We start from the raw sequence: 20,365 nt of genomic DNA, 5'->3' as shown, positions 1-20,365 counted from the left end.
GCGCTACCCTATGAGGGGATGTTTTTCTTTCTTGAGAGCCCGAGAGTGAGGGATTCGTGGGCTTCTTTTCCAGCGGAAGATGGAGAGAGAAGATGCCAGAATGGAGAGGTCATAGACTGCAGGAAGGAGTGGACGTGGAATGGGGCCAGGAGTTGACGCCACCCAGGGGAAATCGATGGAGAACAAACGGATGGGAAAATCATGAGCTCCAAAGTGCACATTAGACTATTTCATTAAAATGGGCCCTTTTCTTTTTGTTTTCTTTACTAACCCTCTAGTCAAATTGAGAATTATAAAGCTAAATCATTTAATTGCATATGGTGTATGGTTTGTTATTTCTTGGTACTGATTTGTAACCAGGAAAACGTCACGCAGCATCCACACAAATGAGATTTCACCAGTTTGGTGGGGGCGGCAATTGTCTTCCCCTAGACTAACGCAGCCCGCCAAACCTGGGGGTTACATGTGCTAGAAATGACATTAAACAATCTTGAATTTTGAAACCATGATTTCTCTAATTATAGATCCTCTCAGTATCATTAAATATTGACATCACACTGGTTATTACAAGATCCAGCAGTTCTCCACTTCCTGAGGTCTGTTTAATGCCATAAAAACTTCAGCCACAAAATCTCCAATGTCCTTGAAAGTTGGATTGCTGGACAGATGCCAACAGCGACAATGTACAAAACATCAATTCAACATAGTGTTCACACCTAACATAGAAGCCACATCGCGAGCAGACTGAGAGGCAACCGACCATGCCTGGTGGTGCTTGGGAGGGAGACAGCCAGCCGTCCTCTGCCAAAGGTTGTGTTCACTCACTGGGTGTCCATTCACCCTCAGCCGACAGGGGTGAGGGTCCCAGTGACGGGCATCCTCCCCTCCCCACTCACCCTGCCACTAACATCCTGATGCACGGAGATGATGCTTGTGTGGTGTCTCCGAATGGCCTACGTGCTCATTCCCCAGCCAGGATCCTAGGCCTCGCTTAGACTCTTTTGTCCACAGGGAGGGTCCCGATCAGCAGCTCCTTGTTCCCAAAGTCCCAGTAAGCTGTCATGTGGAAGGCTATGTTCGACAGAACCACCAGGTACTCCAGGAAGGAGAAGACCGTGTAAACTGCAGGAGACAGCAAGGGCATAGGTCAGAGGGCGCAGTTCAGGATAAGAGCCCAGGTCAGGTTAAGGGTAAAGGCCAGAAGGCTCAGGCGAGGGCAAACACAGTCAAAGGGCACAGTTCAGGATTGGGGTAAAGGTCAGAGGGGTCACTCGAGGGCAAATATGCAGGTCAGAGGGCATAGATCATCAGGGTTGAGGTTTACTGGTGTAGAAGGCGTAGTATCATCCACTCAGAACTCCAGGGCAGTGAGTCAGTTAGGAGTGCACTAGTATGTCCCTCAGGGTCTGGAGGTTGGTGGGGAACGAGTGCCAAATTTTGGAGAAGTTGGGAAGGTTGTCAGGAACGGGCGGTCCAATGTCACACTCACCTCCGCTCTCACAGTAAGCATTGTGCCGCAGGTAACAGCCAGCCGCCAGGAGGAACGAAACCAGGTTGAAGACAAAGAGCCTGATTTTCCACTGGTATGACGTCCGCTCCTGAGGGAAGGGGCAGGGAGGGAGGGAGGGAAATGGAGAGGAGGGGCGGGAGGAGACAAAGATCAGGATTCATTCATTTCATGAATCCCAACAACATATACAACGAATGGCAGAGAAGGTTAATCCATGGACTTGTCTGCTGGCTGGTAAGCTTCCTCATCGTGGGCAGATCAAAGTCAAAGTCAATTTATTATCCAAGTACCAACATGTCACCGTACACAACCCTGAGATTTGTTTTCTTGTAGGCACTCACCGGAAAAATAAAGAAATACAACGGAATTTATGAAAAAAACTATACATAATCAAAGACTGAACCAACAACCAATGTGCAAAAGGTGACAAATCGTGCAAATAACAAAAAAAATCCTATTGAGAACAGGAATTGTAGAGGCTTTGAATATGAGTCTGTAATTTGTGGAATCAGTTCAGACTTGAGGTGAGTGAAGTTATCCACACTGGTTCAGGAGCCTGATGTTAGAGGTGTAATAAGTGCTCCTGAACCTGGTGGAGTGGGACCCGACGCTCCTGTATCTCCTGCCTGGTGGTGGTGTGAGACCTGAGACTCCTGTATCTCCTGCCCAATGGTGGAGTGGGACCCGACGCTCCTGTATCTCCTGCCCAATGGTGGAGTGGGACCCGACGCTCCTGTATCTCCTGCCCGATGGTGGTATGAGACCTGAGGCTCCTGTATCTCCGGCCCAATGGTGGAGTGGGACCTGAGGCTCCTGTATCTCCTGCCCAATGGTGGTGTGGGACCTGAGACTCCTGTATCTCCTGCCCAATGGCGGTGTGGGACCTGAGACTCCTGTATCTCCTGCCCAATGGCGGTGTGGAACCTGAGACTCCTGTATCTCCTGCCCGGTGGTGGTGTGAGACCTGAGACTCCTGTATCTCCTGCCCGATGGCGGTGTGGGACCTGAGACTCCTGTATCTCCTGCCCAATGGTGGAGTGGGACCTGAGACTCCTGTATCTCCTGCCCGGTGGTGGTGTGAGACCTGAGACTCCTGTATGTCCTGTCTGATGGTGGTGTGGGACCTGAGACTCCTGTATCTCCTGTCCGATGGTGGAGTGGGACTGAGACTCCTGTATCTCCTGCCCCGATGGTGGTGGATCAGAGAATTAAATGGCAAAGGATCCATGGTGACCTGGCCATTCAGAATCAGAATTAGTATGTAGAAGCTTTAGAAAGGATACAGGGGAGATTCACTTGGATGCTGCCTGGATTAGAGAATATCTCTTCTGACGATAGGTTAAGTGGGCTAGTGCTTTTCTCTTTGGAGTGAAGGAGGATGATAGAGGTGTACAGGATGATATAGATAGAGTGGACAGCCAGAGATTTTTTTTCCGGGGTGGAAGTAGCTAATACAAGACAGCATAACATTAAGGTGATTGGAGGAAAGTACAGGGCGGGGGGGAATGTCCAAGTTAGGCTTTTGACACAGTGGTGGGTATCTGGAACGCACTGCCTCGTATTAGCTATTTCCGCCCTGGGAAAAAGTCTCTGGCTGTCCACTTTATTGATGCCTCTTATCATCCAGTACACCAGTGGTCCCCAACCACCGGGCCGCAAGCACGTGCTACCAGGCCGCAAGGAAACAATACGAGTCAGCTGCACCTTTCCTCTTTCCCCGTCGCACCCACTGTTCAACTTGAACACCCTCCACCACCCCAGTCCACAAGAATATTGTCAATATTAAGCCAGTATGCAGTGCAAAAAAGGTTGGGGACCTCTAATCCTCCTTCACTCTAATGCAAAAAGCCATAGTTGCCTCTCGTATCCAGACTGCATCCTGGTAAATCTCCACCACACCCTCTCAAAAACTTCCTCATCCTTCCTATAATGAAGCGACAGAACTGAACACAATACTCCACGAGTGGTCTGACCAACATTGTGTTCATGTGGGAATCAGAATAAGAACCGGATTTAATATCACTGGCATATTTCATAAAATGTGTTGTTTTGTGGCAGCAGTACATTACAATATACAATTTAAATTACATTAATTATAAATTACATTAAATATATCTTAAATATTAAGTTAAAAAAGCAGAGCAAAATGAAAAAAGATAGTGAGGTAGTGTCCGATGCACGGGTTCATGGGGTACAACGTGGGGAAATGCAAGGCTGTCCTCACTGTAGGGTCAAGGCAGTCAGAATGAGGCCCTTCTGTCCATCATGTCCGTGCCAAGTGGAATAACAGACCAGCCAATCACTGACTCCTGTGTTCTTATAACTACACTCACTCCCTGTCTGACCCTGACCCTGAGCCGAAAGAGGAAGGAGGGAGCCTCGGGGCTGGAGGAGCAGAAGTTCGGCCCGTCGCTGCCTGCAGACTCACCCCAGCCCCATGGGAGCCGAGGGGAGGGATCTCCCCAGCGCTGCCCTGCTCCGACAGTGGCTCAGTGCTGCCACCCGATGCCCATGGGGGCAAGTGCAGTCTGTGAAGCAGCCCGCAAATTCAGCCCAGCTGCTTGGATTTTGGCTGCAAATTGCTCTAAACAATCTTATAACGGTGGTGTGTAGAGTGATGTAGGACTATTGTACACACCCTCACCCTGCTCTTGTTCCTTAGTGTTGTCAGAGCTGAGGTGTGGGTTAGCGGCGATAGGCTCTCATGATTTAGTAAATGGTCCCAATGGTGTGCATTTTCACAATGAAGTGAAAGAACGGAGGGGGAGCATCAGCTCGGGACTTACTGTTCTTTTCTTGCTGTGGTAACAGATGTGGGGACAGACAGATGTGGAGGAACAGAGGGGAAGCATTACCTCAGGACTTACTGTGCTTTTCTTGCTGTGGTGCCAGATGTGGAGGAACGGAGGGGGAGCATTACCTCAGGACTTACTGTGCTTTTCTTGCTGTGGTGCCAGATGTGGGGACAGACAGATGTGGAGGAACGGAGGGGGAGCATTACCTCAGGACTTACTGTGCTTTTCTAGCTGTGGTGCCAGATGTGGAGGAACGGAGGGGGAGCATTACCTCAGGACTTACTGTGCTTTTCTAGCTGTGGTGCCAGATGTGGAGGAACGGAGGGGGAGCATTACCTCAGGACTTACTGTGCTTTTCTTGCTGTGGTGCCAGATGTGGAGGAACGGAGGGGGAGCATTACCTCAGGACTTACTGTGCTTTTCTTGCTGTGGTGCCAGATGTGGGGACAGACAGATGTTGAGGAACAGAGGGGAAGCATTACCTCAGGACTTACTGTGCTTTTCTTGCTGTGGTGCCAGATGTGGGGACAGACAGATGTGGAGGAACGGAGGGGGAGCATTTCCTCAGGACTTACTGTGCTTTTTTGCTGTGGTGCCAGATGTGGGGACAGACAGATGTGGAGGAACAGAGGGGGAGCATTACCTCAGGACTTACTGTGCTTTTCTTGCTGTGGTGCCAGATGTGGGGACAGACAGATGTGGAGGAACGGAGGGGGAGCATTACCTCAGGACTTACTGTGCTTTTCTAGCTGTGGTGCCAGATGTGGAGGAACGGAGGGGGAGCATTACCTCAGGACTTACTGTGCTTTTCTTGCTGTGGTGCCAGATGTGGGGACAGACAGATGTGGAGGAACGGAGGGGGAGCATTACCTCAGGACTTATTGTGCTTTTCTTGCTGTGGTGCCAGATGTGGGGACAGACAGATGTGGAGGAACGGAGGGGGAGCATTACCTCAGGACTTACTGTGCTTTTCTTGCTGTGGTGCCAGATGTGGGGACAGACAGATGTTGAGGAACAGAGGGGAAGCATTACCTCAGGACTTACTGTGCTTTTCTTGCTGTGGTGCCAGATGTGGGTCAGACAGATGTGGAGGAACGGAGGGGGAGCATTACCTCAGGACTTACTGTGCCTTTCTTGCTGTGGTGCCAGATGTGGGGACAGACAGATGTGGAGGAACAGAGGGGGAGCATTACCTCAGGACTTACTGTGCCTTTCTTGCTGTGGTGCCAGATGTGGGGACAGACAGATGTGGAGGAACGGAGGGGGAGCATTACCTCAGGACTTACTGTGCTTTTCTTGCTGTGGTGCCAGATGTGGGGACAGACAGATGTGGAGGAACGGAGGGGGAGCATTACCTCAGGACTTACTGTGCTTTTCTTGCTGTGGTGCCAGATGTGGGGACAGACAGATGTGGAGGAACGGAGGGGGAGCATTACCTCAGGACTTACCGTGCTTTTCTTGCTGTGGTGCCAGATGTGGGGACAGACAGATGTGGAGGAACAGAGGGGAAGCATTACCTCAGGACTTACTGTGCTTTTCTTGCTGTGGTGCCAGATGTGGGGACAGACAGATGTGGAGGAACGGAGGGGGAGCATTACCTCAGGACTTACTGTGCTTTTCTAGCTGTGGTGCCAGATGTGGAGGAACGGAGGGGGAGCATTACCTCAGGACTTACCGTGCTTTTCTTGCTGTGGTGCCAGATGTGGGGACAGACAGATGTGGAGGAACAGAGGGGGAGCATTACCTCAGGACTTACTGTGCTTTTCTTGCTGTGGTGCCAGATGTGGGGACAGACAGATGTGGAGGAACGGAGGGGGAGCATTACCTCAGGACTTACTGTGCTTTTCTAGCTGTGGTGCCAGATGTGGAGGAACGGAGGGGGAGCATTACCTCAGGACTTACTGTGCTTTTCTTGCTGTGGTGCCAGATGTGGGGACAGACAGATGTGGAGGAACGGAGGGGGAGCATTACCTCAGGACTTATTGTGCTTTTCTTGCTGTGGTGCCAGATGTGGGGACAGACAGATGTGGAGGAACGGAGGGGGAGCATTACCTCAGGACTTACTGTGCTTTTCTTGCTGTGGTGCCAGATGTGGGGACAGACAGATGTGGAGGAACGGAGGGGGAGCATTACCTCAGGACTTACTGTGCTTTTCTAGCTGTGGTGCCAGATGTGGAGGAACGGAGGGGGAGCATTACCTCAGGACTTACTGTGCTTTTCTTGCTGTGGTGCCAGATGTGGGGACAGACAGATGTGGAGGAACGGAGGGGGAGCATTACCTCAGGACTTATTGTGCTTTTCTTGCTGTGGTGCCAGATGTGGGGACAGACAGATGTGGAGGAACGGAGGGGGAGCATTACCTCAGGACTTACTGTGCTTTTCTTGCTGTGGTGCCAGATGTGGGGACAGACAGATGTGGAGGAACGGAGGGGGAGCATTACCTCAGGACTTATTGTGCTTTTCTTGCTGTGGTGCCAGATGTGGGGACAGACAGATGTGGAGGAACAGAGGGGGAGCATTACCTCAGGACTTACTGTGCTTTTCTTGCTGTGGTGCCAGATGTGGGGACAGACTGATGTGGAGGAACGGAGGGGGAGCATTACCTCAGGACTTACTGTGCCTTTCTTGCTGTGGTGCCAGATGAGGGGACAGACAGATGTGGAGGAACAGAGGGGAAGCATTACCTCAGGACTTACTGTGCTTTTCTTGCTGTGGTGCCAGATGTGGGGACAGACAGATGTGGAGGAACGGAGGGGGAGCATTACCTCAGGACTTACTGTGCTTTTCTTGCTGTGGTGCCAGATGTGGGTCAGACAGATGTGGAGGAACGGAGGGGGAGCATTACCTCAGGACTTACTGTGCCTTTCTTGCTGTGGTGCCAGATGTGGGGACAGACAGATGTGGAGGAACAGAGGGGGAGCATTACCTCAGGACTTACTGTGCTTTTCTTGCTGTGGTGCCAGATGTGGGGACAGACAGATGTGGAGGAACGGAGGGGGAGCATTACCTCAGGACTTACTGTGCTTTTCTTGCTGTGGTGCCAGATTTGGGTCAGACAGATGTGGAGGAACGGAGGGGGAGCATTGCTGTGGTGCCAGATGTGGAGGAACGGAGGGGGAGCATTACCTCAGGACTTACTGTGCTTTTCTTGCTGTGGTGCCAGATGTGGGGACAGACAGATGTGGAGGAACGGAGGGGGAGCATTACCTCAGGACTTACTGTGCCTTTCTTGCTGTGGTGCCAGATGTGGGGACAGACAGATGTGGAGGAACAGAGGGGGAGCATTACCTCAGGACTTACTGTGCTTTTCTTGCTGTGGTGCCAGATGTGGGGACAGACAGATGTGGAGGAACGGAGGGGGAGCATTACCTCAGGACTTACTGTGCTTTTCTTGCTGTGGTGCCAGATGTGGGGACAGACAGATGTGGAGGAACAGAGGGGGAGCATTACCTCAGGACTTACTGTGCCTTTCTTGCTGTGGTGCCAGATGTGGGGACAGACAGATGTGGAGGAACGGAGGGGGAGCATTACCTCAGGACTTACCGTGCTTTTCTTGCTGTGGTGCCAGATGTGGGGACAGACAGATGTGGAGGAACAGAGGGGAAGCATTACCTCAGGACTTACCGTGCTTTTCTTGCTGTGGTGCCAGATGTGGGGACATACAGATGTGGAGGAACAGAGGGGAAGCATTACCTCAGGACTTACTGTGCTTTTCTTGCTGTGGTGCCAGATGTGGAGGAACGGAGGGGGAGCATTACCTCAGGACTTACTGTGCTTTTCTTGCTGTGGTGCCAGATGTGGAGGAACGGAGGGGGAGCATTACCTCAGGACTTACTGTGCTTTTCTTGCTGTGGTGCCAGATGAGGCAGGTGAGGAACATGTGCAGCATGGACGATGCCACGAAGGTGATGAAAGCTTTCTCGTGAACCCCTGCAAGGAGACAAGGTGCAGAGAGGGGACTGAGCTTTGAAAGCAACTCTGGGGTTATTACCCCACCAGGAATCAGAACTCTCACCCCACTGATCCCACGCATCAGACCTAATCCCCACTGATCTCAGGATTCAGAGCACCCCCCTCCCCACTGATGATGGGAATCAGACCTCTCCCCTCACTGATCCCAGGAATGAGATCTCTCACGTCCCCCCCCCCCGATCCCTGGAATCAGAGCTTCTCCCCCGCCCCACCACTGATCCTGGGAATCAGCACTCTATGCACTAATCCCGGGTACCAGAGCTCTCCCTCACTCATCCTGGGAATCAAACTTCTCCCCACTAATCCCAGCAACCCAATCTCTTCTTCGTTTACCACAGGAATTAAACCACTCAGCTATTAATCCTGGGAATCAGAGTTCTTCCCCACTAATCTTGGGAATGGAAGCTCTCCTTGCAAATCCTGGGAATCAGAGCTCTCCCTCACTAAACCCTGGGTTGAGGCCTCTCCCCACTTAACCTGGGAATGAGACCTAATCTCCACTAATCCCAGGAATCAAAGCTCCCCATTAATCCTGGAAATCAGAGTTCATCCTCAGCAATTCCAAGAATTAATTATCTCCCCTGTTAATCCTGGGCATTGGCTCTCTTCCCCAGTAATCCTGGAATTCTGCACTGTCATCACTAATGAGACCATAAGACACAGGAGCAGAATTAGACCATTTAGCCCATCGAGTCTCCTTCACCAGTGATTTATTAACCCTCTCAACTCCAGTTTCCTGCCTTCTCCCCATAACCTTTGACGTCCTGACTAATCAAGAATCTATCAACCTCCGCTTTAAATATACTCAATGACTTGTCCTCCACAGCCGTCTGTGGAAATGAATTCCACAGATTCACTATCCTCTGGTTAAAGAAATTCCTCCTCATCCCTGTTCGAAAGTGACGTCCTGCTATCCTGAGACTGCATCCTCTGGTCCTAGACTCACTCCCCCACTATAGGAAACATCCTCTCCACATCCACTCTATCTGTGTCCTCTGGTCCTAGACTTCCCACCATAGGAAAAGTCCTCTCCACATCCACTCTATCTGTGCCCTCTGGTCCTAGACTCCCCCACTATAGGAAATATCCTCTCCACACCCAATCTGTGCCCTCTGGTCCTAGACCCCTCCCCCACTATAGGAAACATCCTCTCCACATCTACTCAATCTAGGCATTTCAACATTCAATAGGTTCCATTCTTCTAAACTCCAGTGAGTACAGACCCAGATCCATCAAACACTCCTCAGACGTTAACTCTTTTATTCCTGGAATCATTCTTGTGCACTCCTCTGAACCCTCTCCAATGTCAGCAAATCCTTTCTTAGGTAAGGAGACTCAAAGTGCCCACAACACTCCATGTGCGGTCTGACCAATGCCTCAGCATCAAAGAAGGGGATCATAGAACTCGTGTGCTCATCTTTTAATCTACTCTGAGATCAATCTACCCCTTCCCTCCCACATAGCCCTCCATCCTTCCCATCATCCATGTGCCTATCTAAGGCAAAAGTCCCTAATGTGTCTGTCTCTATCACACCCCTCACACACCCACCACCGTCTGTGTCAAAAAAAACTTACCTCTGACATCCCTCCAATCATGCCCCCTCATGTTAGCCATTTCCACCCTGATCAGTCGGGAGGAGCTTGGGAAATCCCAGAAGTTCCCTGGAATTCCTTGGGTAATAGGCTAGATTCCCTGAGATTAGTGGAAGGAAGCTTGCGGAGTGGGGTGGGGGAGACGACACTTACAGTGATTCTCGCTGGATGAGACGTAGGTCAGCAGCAGCAGTGCCAGGTTCTCCAGCAGGTTGGAGGCAAGGTTGACGAGGCAGAGGGGGCCGTACCAGGCCGCGGGTGCGCAGGACCGGCAGTAGTGGCTCCAGTAAGCCAGGGCCACGAGCAGCCGGGGGGCTGAGTGCAGCCCGATGCAGAACCTCCAGACATAGCGCTGGGGGGTCTCCCCGCCAATGGCAGCGCTGATCGACGGCAGGTAGTTGGGGACCTGCAGGAAAGGGAAGAGTGGTGAGGGTCAGGGAGAGGTGCTTCCTCCATCATTCCATCCAAGTCTTGTCTCAGCAGAGTGTACTGGAGGGACTCATTCAAAACGCACACAACAGGAACAGGCCATTCGAGCCTTCAAACTTATTCTATATTTTCCTAGGACTCTGCTTATCACCGGCACATCCCTCACTTCACTATCGGCAGTATCTACAGGAGTCATCAGAATCAGGTTTAGTATCACAGGTATATATCATGAAATTTGTTGTTTTGTGGCAGCAGTACCTTGCAACTGATAATAATATAAAATATTTATATATTACATTAAGAAATATACATAAAAAATAAAGTAAAAATTTGCAATAAGAAAAAAAGTACTGAGGTTGTGTTCAAGCGTTCAATGTCCATTCAGAAATCTGATGGTGGAGAGGAAAAAACTGTTCGTAAAATACTGAGTGAGTATCTTCAGGCTCCCGTACTTCCGCCCTGATGGTAGCGATGAGAAGAGGGCATGCCCTGGGTGATGGGGGTCCTTAAGGATGGGTGCCTCCTTTTGAAGATGTCCTCGATGCTGGGCAGGCTACTGCCCGTGATGGAGCTGGCTGAATTCACAACTTTCTGCAGCTTTTTCCAATCCTGTGCAGTGGCCCCTCCGTACCAGATGGCGATGCAGCCAGTTAGAATGCTCTCCACGGTACATCTGTAGAAATTTGTGAGTGTCTTTGGAGACATACCAAGTCTCCCCAAACTCTGAATGAAATACAGCTGTTGTTGTCATCAATACGCTGATGACTCAGGAAGGCAACTTCAATCATCAAAGATCCCCACCATCTGGGCCATGCCATCTTCTCACAGCTACCACTGGGCAGGAGTTACAGGAGCCCGAGGTTCCACACCACTGGGTTTAGGAGCACAAGAGATTCTGCAGGTGCCGGAACTCTTAAGCAACGCACACAAAATGCTGGAGGAACTCAGCAGGTCAGACAGCAACTACGGAGAGGAATAAACAGTTGACGTTTCGGTAAAGAGTCTCGGCTCAAAACATTTATCCCCCTCTATAGATGCTGCCTGCTACATGAGGTTCTGAACAACTACTTCCCTTCAGTCATCTGGTACTTGAAGCAACCGGCAGAACATCAATCACTAACTATCTCAGTACAGCAACACCGTGACCACTTTGCACTTGCAATGGACTTGGACTTTTAAACATTCTAATTGTGTTCTTTATTTATTTAGAGGTACAGTGCAGAGTAGGCCCTCCCAGCCCTTCGATCCTTGAAACCCAACAACCCCCAATTTCCCCTAACCTAATCACAACGACCAACTAACCTACCAACTGGTATGTCTTTGGACTTTGGCCGGAAACCCACGTGGTCATGGGAAGAACAAGCTCCTTACAGCGGATGCTGGGACTGACCTCCGAACTGCAGAGCCCCCAGCTGTAACAGTGTCGCGCTCCGAACTGCAGAGCCCCCAGCTGTAACAGTGTCGCGCTCCGAACTGCAGAGCCCCCAGCTGTAACAGTGTCGCGCTCCGAACTGCAGAGCCCCCAGCTGTAACAGTGTCGCGCTCCGAACTGCAGAGCCCCCAGCTGTAACAGTGTCGCGCTCCGAACTGCAGAGCCCCCAGCTGTAACAGTGTCGCGCTCCGAACTGCAGAGCCCCCAGCTGTAACAGTGTCGCGCTCCGAACTGCAGAGCCCCCAGCTGTAACAGTGTCGCGCTCCGAACTGCAGAGCCCCCAGCTGTAACAGTGTCGCGCTCCGAACTGCAGAGCCCCCAGCTGTAACAGTGTCGCGCTCCGAACTGCAGAGCCCCCAGCTGTAACAGTGTCGCGCTCCGAACTGCAGAGCCCCCAGCTGTAACAGTGTCGCGCTCCGAACTGCAGAGCCCCCAGCTGTAACAGTGTCGCGCTCCGAACTGCAGAGCCCCCAGCTGTAACAGTGTCGCGCTCCGAACTGCAGAGCCCCCAGCTGTAACAGTGTCGCGCTCCGAACTGCAGAGCCCCCAGCTGTAACAGTGTCGCGCTCCGAACTGCAGAGCCCCCAGCTGTAACAGTGTCGCGCTCCGAACTGCAGAGCCCCCAGCTGTAACAGTGTCGCGCTCCGAACTGCAGAGCCCCCAGCTCCGAACTGCAGAGCCCCCAGCTGTAACAGTGTCGCGCTCCGAACTGCAGAGCCCCCAGCTGTAACAGTGTCGCGCTCCGAACTGCAGAGCCCCCAGCTGTAACAGTGTCGCGCTCCGAACTGCAGAGCCCCCAGCTGTAACAGTGTCGCGCTCCGAACTGCAGAGCCCCCAGCTGTAACAGTGTCGCGCTCCGAACTGCAGAGCCCCCAGCTGTAACAGTGTCGCGCTCCGAACTGCAGAGCCCCCAGCTGTAACAGTGTCGCGCTCCGAACTGCAGAGCCCCCAGCTGTAACAGTGTCGCGCTCCGAACTGCAGAGCCCCCAGCTGTAACAGTGTCGCGCTCCGAACTGCAGAGCCCCCAGCTGTAACAGTGTCGCGCTCCGAACTGCAGAGCCCCCAGCTGTAACAGTGTCGCGCTCCGAACTGCAGAGCCCCCAGCTGTAACAGTGTCGCGCTCCGAACTGCAGAGCCCCCAGCTGTAACAGTGTCGCGCTCCGAACTGCAGAGCCCCCAGCTGTAACAGTGTCGCGCTCCGAACTGCAGAGCCCCCAGCTGTAACAGTGTCGCGCTCCGAACTGCAGAGCCCCCAGCTGTAACAGTGTCGCGCTCCGAACTGCAGAGCCCCCAGCTGTAACAGTGTCGCGCTCCGAACTGCAGAGCCCCCAGCTGTAACAGTGTCGCGCTCCGAACTGCAGAGCCCCCAGCTGTAACAGTGTCGCGCTCCGAACTGCAGAGCCCCCAGCTGTAACAGTGTCGCGCTCCGAACTGCAGAGCCCCCAGCTGTAACAGTGTCGCGCTCCGAACTGCAGAGCCCCCAGCTGTAACAGTGTCGCGCTCCGAACTGCAGAGCCCCCAGCTGTAACAGTGTCGCGCTCCGAACTGCAGAGCCCCCAGCTGTAACAGTGTCGCGCTCCGAACTGCAGAGCCCCCAGCTGTAACAGTGTCGCGCTCCGAACTGCAGAGCCCCCAGCTGTAACAGTGTCGCGCTCCGAACTGCAGAGCCCCCAGCTGTAACAGTGTCGCGCTCCGAACTGCAGAGCCCCCAGCTGTAACAGTGTCGCGCTCCGAACTGCAGAGCCCCCAGCTGTAACAGTGTCGCGCTCCGAACTGCAGAGCCCCCAGCTGTAACAGTGTCGCGCTCCGAACTGCAGAGCCCCCAGCTGTAACAGTGTCGCGCTCCGAACTGCAGAGCCCCCAGCTGTAACAGTGTCGCGCTCCGAACTGCAGAGCCCCCAGCTGTAACAGTGTCGCGCTCCGAACTGCAGAGCCCCCAGCTGTAACAGTGTCGCGCTCCGAACTGCAGAGCCCCCAGCTGTAACAGTGTCGCGCTCCGAACTGCAGAGCCCCCAGCTGTAACAGTGTCGCGCTCCGAACTGCAGAGCCCCCAGCTGTAACAGTGTCGCGCTCCGAACTGCAGAGCCCCCAGCTGTAACAGTGTCGCGCTCCGAACTGCAGAGCCCCCAGCTGTAACAGTGTCGCGCTCCGAACTGCAGAGCCCCCAGCTGTAACAGTGTCGCGCTCCGAACTGCAGAGCCCCCAGCTGTAACAGTGTCGCGCTCCGAACTGCAGAGCCCCCAGCTGTAACAGTGTCGCGCTCCGAACTGCAGAGCCCCCAGCTGTAACAGTGTCGCGCTCCGAACTGCAGAGCCCCCAGCTGTAACAGTGTCGCGCTCCGAACTGCAGAGCCCCCAGCTGTAACAGTGTCGCGCTCCGAACTGCAGAGCCCCCAGCTGTAACAGTGTCGCGCTCCGAACTGCAGAGCCCCCAGCTGTAACAGTGTCGCGCTCCGAACTGCAGAGCCCCCAGCTGTAACAGTGTCGCGCTCCGAACTGCAGAGCCCCCAGCTGTAACAGTGTCGCGCTCCGAACTGCAGAGCCCCCAGCTGTAACAGTGTCGCGCTCCGAACTGCAGAGCCCCCAGCTGTAACAGTGTCGCGCTCCGAACTGCAGAGCCCCCAGCTGTAACAGTGTCGCGCTCCGAACTGCAGAGCCCCCAGCTGTAACAGTGTCGCGCTCCGAACTGCAGAGCCCCCAGCTGTAACAGTGTCGCGCTCCGAACTGCAGAGCCCCCAGCTGTAACAGTGTCGCGCTCCGAACTGCAGAGCCCCCAGCTGTAACAGTGTCGCGCTCCGAACTGCAGAGCCCCCAGCTGTAACAGTGTCGCGCTCCGAACTGCAGAGCCCCCAGCTGTAACAGTGTCGCGCTCCGAACTGCAGAGCCCCCAGCTGTAACAGTGTCGCGCTCCGAACTGCAGAGCCCCCAGCTGTAACAGTGTCGCGCTCCGAACTGCAGAGCCCCCAGCTGTAACAGTGTCGCGCTCCGAACTGCAGAGCCCCCAGCTGTAACAGTGTCGCGCTCCGAACTGCAGAGCCCCCAGCTGTAACAGTGTCGCGCTCCGAACTGCAGAGCCCCCAGCTGTAACAGTGTCGCGCTCCGAACTGCAGAGCCCCCAGCTGTAACAGTGTCGCGCTCCGAACTGCAGAGCCCCCAGCTGTAACAGTGTCGCGCTCCGAACTGCAGAGCCCCCAGCTGTAACAGTGTCGCGCTCCGAACTGCAGAGCCCCCAGCTGTAACAGTGTCGCGCTCCGAACTGCAGAGCCCCCAGCTGTAACAGTGTCGCGCTCCGAACTGCAGAGCCCCCAGCTGTAACAGTGTCGCGCTCCGAACTGCAGAGCCCCCAGCTGTAACAGTGTCGCGCTCCGAACTGCAGAGCCCCCAGCTGTAACAGTGTCGCGCTCCGAACTGCAGAGCCCCCAGCTGTAACAGTGTCGCGCTCCGAACTGCAGAGCCCCCAGCTGTAACAGTGTCGCGCTCCGAACTGCAGAGCCCCCAGCTGTAACAGTGTCGCGCTCCGAACTGCAGAGCCCCCAGCTGTAACAGTGTCGCGCTCCGAACTGCAGAGCCCCCAGCTGTAACAGTGTCGCGCTCCGAACTGCAGAGCCCCCAGCTGTAACAGTGTCGCGCTCCGAACTGCAGAGCCCCCTGTAGCTGAACTAGAGCCCAGCTGTAACAGTGTCGCGCTCCGAACTGCAGAGCCCCCAGCTGTAACAGTGTCGCGCTCCGAACTGCAGAGCCCCCAGCTGTAACAGTGTCGCGCTCCGAACTGCAGAGCCCCCAGCTGTAACAGTGTCGCGCTCCGAACTGCAGAGCCCCCAGCTGTAACAGTGTCGCGCTCCGAACTGCAGAGCCCCCAGCTGTAACAGTGTCGCGCTCCGAACTGCAGAGCCCCCAGCTGTAACAGTGTCGCGCTCCGAACTGCAGAGCCCCCAGCTGTAACAGTGTCGCGCTCCGAACTGCAGAGCCCCCAGCTGTAACAGTGTCGCGCTCCGAACTGCAGAGCCCCCAGCTGTAACAGTGTCGCGCTCCGAACTGCAGAGCCCCCAGCTGTAACAGTGTCGCGCTCCGAACTGCAGAGCCCCCAGCTGTAACAGTGTCGCGCTCCGAACTGCAGAGCCCCCAGCTGTAACAGTGTCGCGCTCCGAACTGCAGAGCCCCCAGCTGTAACAGTGTCGCGCTCCGAACTGCAGAGCCCCCAGCTGTAACAGTGTCGCGCTCCGAACTGCAGAGCCCCCAGCTGTAACAGTGTCGCGCTCCGAACTGCAGAGCCCCCAGCTGTAACAGTGTCGCGCTCCGAACTGCAGAGCCCCCAGCTGTAACAGTGTCGCGCTCCGAACTGCAGAGCCCCCAGCTGTAACAGTGTCGCGCTCCGAACTGCAGAGCCCCCAGCTGTAACAGTGTCGCGCTCCGAACTGCAGAGCCCCCAGCTGTAACAGTGTCGCGCTCCGAACTGCAGAGCCCCCAGCTGTAACAGTGTCGCGCTCCGAACTGCAGAGCCCCCAGCTGTAACAGTGTCGCGCTCCGAACTGCAGAGCCCCCAGCTGTAACAGTGTCGCGCTCCGAACTGCAGAGCCCCCAGCTGTAACAGTGTCGCGCTCCGAACTGCAGAGCCCCCAGCTGTAACAGTGTCGCGCTCCGAACTGCAGAGCCCCCAGCTGTAACAGTGTCGCGCTCCGAACTGCAGAGCCCCCAGCTGTAACAGTGTCGCGCTCCGAACTGCAGAGCCCCCAGCTGTAACAGTGTCGCGCTCCGAACTGCAGAGCCCCCAGCTGTAACAGTGTCGCGCTCCGAACTGCAGAGCCCCCAGCTGTAACAGTGTCGCGCTCCGAACTGCAGAGCCCCCAGCTGTAACAGTGTCGCGCTCCGAACTGCAGAGCCCCCAGCTGTAACAGTGTCGCGCTCCGAACTGCAGAGCCCCCAGCTGTAACAGTGTCGCGCTCCGAACTGCAGAGCCCCCAGCTGTAACAGTGTCGCGCTCCGAACTGCAGAGCCCCCAGCTGTAACAGTGTCGCGCTCCGAACTGCAGAGCCCCCAGCTGTAACAGTGTCGCGCTCCGAACTGCAGAGCCCCCAGCTGTAACAGTGTCGCGCTCCGAACTGCAGAGCCCCCAGCTGTAACAGTGTCGCGCTCCGAACTGCAGAGCCCCCAGCTGTAACAGTGTCGCGCTCCGAACTGCAGAGCCCCCAGCTGTAACAGTGTCGCGCTCCGAACTGCAGAGCCCCCAGCTGTAACAGTGTCGCGCTCCGAACTGCAGAGCCCCCAGCTGTAACAGTGTCGCGCTCCGAACTGCAGAGCCCCCAGCTGTAACAGTGTCGCGCTCCGAACTGCAGAGCCCCCAGCTGTAACAGTGTCGCGCTCCGAACTGCAGAGCCCCCAGCTGTAACAGTGTCGCGCTCCGAACTGCAGAGCCCCCAGCTGTAACAGTGTCGCGCTCCGAACTGCAGAGCCCCCAGCTGTAACAGTGTCGCGCTCCGAACTGCAGAGCCCCCAGCTGTAACAGTGTCGCGCTCCGAACTGCAGAGCCCCCAGCTGTAACAGTGTCGCGCTCCGAACTGCAGAGCCCCCAGCTGTAACAGTGTCGCGCTCCGAACTGCAGAGCCCCCAGCTGTAACAGTGTCGCGCTCCGAACTGCAGAGCCCCCAGCTGTAACAGTGTCGCGCTCCGAACTGCAGAGCCCCCAGCTGTAACAGTGTCGCGCTCCGAACTGCAGAGCCCCCAGCTGTAACAGTGTCGCGCTCCGAACTGCAGAGCCCCCAGCTGTAACAGTGTCGCGCTCCGAACTGCAGAGCCCCCAGCTGTAACAGTGTCGCGCTCCGAACTGCAGAGCCCCCAGCTGTAACAGTGTCGCGCTCCGAACTGCAGAGCCCCCAGCTGTAACAGTGTCGCGCTCCGAACTGCAGAGCCCCCAGCTGTAACAGTGTCGCGCTCCGAACTGCAGAGCCCCCAGCTGTAACAGTGTCGCGCTCCGAACTGCAGAGCCCCCAGCTGTAACAGTGTCGCGCTCCGAACTGCAGAGCCCCCAGCTGTAACAGTGTCGCGCTCCGAACTGCAGAGCCCCCAGCTGTAACAGTGTCGCGCTCCGAACTGCAGAGCCCCCAGCTGTAACAGTGTCGCGCTCCGAACTGCAGAGCCCCCAGCTGTAACAGTGTCGCGCTCCGAACTGCAGAGCCCCCAGCTGTAACAGTGTCGCGCTCCGAACTGCAGAGCCCCCAGCTGTAACAGTGTCGCGCTCCGAACTGCAGAGCCCCCAGCTGTAACAGTGTCGCGCTCCGAACTGCAGAGCCCCCAGCTGTAACAGTGTCGCGCTCCGAACTGCAGAGCCCCCAGCTGTAACAGTGTCGCGCTCCGAACTGCAGAGCCCCCAGCTGTAACAGTGTCGCGCTCCGAACTGCAGAGCCCCCAGCTGTAACAGTGTCGCGCTCCGAACTGCAGAGCCCCCAGCTGTAACAGTGTCGCGCTCCGAACTGCAGAGCCCCCAGCTGTAACAGTGTCGCGCTCCGAACTGCAGAGCCCCCAGCTGTAACAGTGTCGCGCTCCGAACTGCAGAGCCCCCAGCTGTAACAGTGTCGCGCTCCGAACTGCAGAGCCCCCAGCTGTAACAGTGTCGCGCTCCGAACTGCAGAGCCCCCAGCTGTAACAGTGTCGCGCTCCGAACTGCAGAGCCCCCAGCTGTAACAGTGTCGCGCTCCGAACTGCAGAGCCCCCAGCTGTAACAGTGTCGCGCTCCGAACTGCAGAGCCCCCAGCTGTAACAGTGTCGCGCTCCGAACTGCAGAGCCCCCAGCTGTAACAGTGTCGCGCTCCGAACTGCAGAGCCCCCAGCTGTAACAGTGTCGCGCTCCGAACTGCAGAGCCCCCAGCTGTAACAGTGTCGCGCTCCGAACTGCAGAGCCCCCAGCTGTAACAGTGTCGCGCTCCGAACTGCAGAGCCCCCAGCTGTAACAGTGTCGCGCTCCGAACTGCAGAGCCCCCAGCTGTAACAGTGTCGCGCTCCGAACTGCAGAGCCCCCAGCTGTAACAGTGTCGCGCTCCGAACTGCAGAGCCCCCAGCTGTAACAGTGTCGCGCTCCGAACTGCAGAGCCCCCAGCTGTAACAGTGTCGCGCTCCGAACTGCAGAGCCCCCAGCTGTAACAGTGTCGCGCTCCGAACTGCAGAGCCCCCAGCTGTAACAGTGTCGCGCTCCGAACTGCAGAGCCCCCAGCTGTAACAGTGTCGCGCTCCGAACTGCAGAGCCCCCAGCTGTAACAGTGTCGCGCTCCGAACTGCAGAGCCCCCAGCTGTAACAGTGTCGCGCTCCGAACTGCAGAGCCCCCAGCTGTAACAGTGTCGCGCTCCGAACTGCAGAGCCCCCAGCTGTAACAGTGTCGCGCTCCGAACTGCAGAGCCCCCAGCTGTAACAGTGTCGCGCTCCGAACTGCAGAGCCCCCAGCTGTAACAGTGTCGCGCTCCGAACTGCAGAGCCCCCAGCTGTAACAGTGTCGCGCTCCGAACTGCAGAGCCCCCAGCTGTAACAGTGTCGCGCTCCGAACTGCAGAGCCCCCAGCTGTAACAGTGTCGCGCTCCGAACTGCAGAGCCCCCAGCTGTAACAGTGTCGCGCTCCGAACTGCAGAGCCCCCAGCTGTAACAGTGTCGCGCTCCGAACTGCAGAGCCCCCAGCTGTAACAGTGTCGCGCTCCGAACTGCAGAGCCCCCAGCTGTAACAGTGTCGCGCTCCGAACTGCAGAGCCCCCAGCTGTAACAGTGTCGCGCTCCGAACTGCAGAGCCCCCAGCTGTAACAGTGTCGCGCTCCGAACTGCAGAGCCCCCAGCTGTAACAGTGTCGCGCTCCGAACTGCAGAGCCCCCAGCTGTAACAGTGTCGCGCTCCGAACTGCAGAGCCCCCAGCTGTAACAGTGTCGCGCTCCGAACTGCAGAGCCCCCAGCTGTAACAGTGTCGCGCTCCGAACTGCAGAGCCCCCAGCTGTAACAGTGTCGCGCTCCGAACTGCAGAGCCCCCAGCTGTAACAGTGTCGCGCTCCGAACTGCAGAGCCCCCAGCTGTAACAGTGTCGCGCTCCGAACTGCAGAGCCCCCAGCTGTAACAGTGTCGCGCTCCGAACTGCAGAGCCCCCAGCTGTAACAGTGTCGCGCTCCGAACTGCAGAGCCCCCAGCTGTAACAGTGTCGCGCTCCGAACTGCAGAGCCCCCAGCTGTAACAGTGTCGCGCTCCGAACTGCAGAGCCCCCAGCTGTAACAGTGTCGCGCTCCGAACTGCAGAGCCCCCAGCTGTAACAGTGTCGCGCTCCGAACTGCAGAGCCCCCAGCTGTAACAGTGTCGCGCTCCGAACTGCAGAGCCCCCAGCTGTAACAGTGTCGCGCTCCGAACTGCAGAGCCCCCAGCTGTAACAGTGTCGCGCTCCGAACTGCAGAGCCCCCAGCTGTAACAGTGTCGCGCTCCGAACTGCAGAGCCCCCAGCTGTAACAGTGTCGCGCTCCGAACTGCAGAGCCCCCAGCTGTAACAGTGTCGCGCTCCGAACTGCAGAGCCCCCAGCTGTAACAGTGTCGCGCTCCGAACTGCAGAGCCCCCAGCTGTAACAGTGTCGCGCTCCGAACTGCAGAGCCCCCAGCTGTAACAGTGTCGCGCTCCGAACT

At 56.0% G+C, this 20,365-nt stretch overlaps 1 protein-coding gene across 3 annotated transcripts in view; it reads right to left on the bottom strand.

Annotated features, from left to right (window-relative positions):
• Positions 1 to 490: 490 nt before the first annotated feature.
• pgap2 (post-GPI attachment to proteins 2) overlaps positions 491 to 20,365 on the bottom strand; it is a 32,081-nt gene continuing 12,206 nt past the window's right edge. For 2 of the 3 annotated variants that reach the window (XM_063054775.1, XM_063054776.1), the window contains exons 3-6: positions 10,024 to 10,276; positions 8,129 to 8,235; positions 1,490 to 1,598; positions 491 to 1,122 (exon numbers count right to left, since the gene is read on the bottom strand). In XM_063054775.1, coding sequence (XP_062910845.1) covers positions 992 to 1,122; positions 1,490 to 1,598; positions 8,129 to 8,235; positions 10,024 to 10,276 — 600 coding nt within the window. In that variant the 3' untranslated portion in view covers positions 491 to 991. The remainder of the gene's footprint in view (positions 1,123 to 1,489; positions 1,599 to 8,128; positions 8,236 to 10,023; positions 10,277 to 20,365) is intronic. The other variant, XM_063054777.1, reaches the window with a different exon arrangement.

The sequence above is a fragment of the Mobula hypostoma genome, chromosome 7 (genome assembly GCF_963921235.1).
Source record: "Mobula hypostoma chromosome 7, sMobHyp1.1, whole genome shotgun sequence".
Taxonomy (NCBI): Eukaryota; Metazoa; Chordata; class Chondrichthyes; order Myliobatiformes; family Myliobatidae; genus Mobula; species Mobula hypostoma.
Note: the sequence above shows the minus strand (reverse complement) of the source record. Positions and strands in the feature narration are given on the sequence as shown.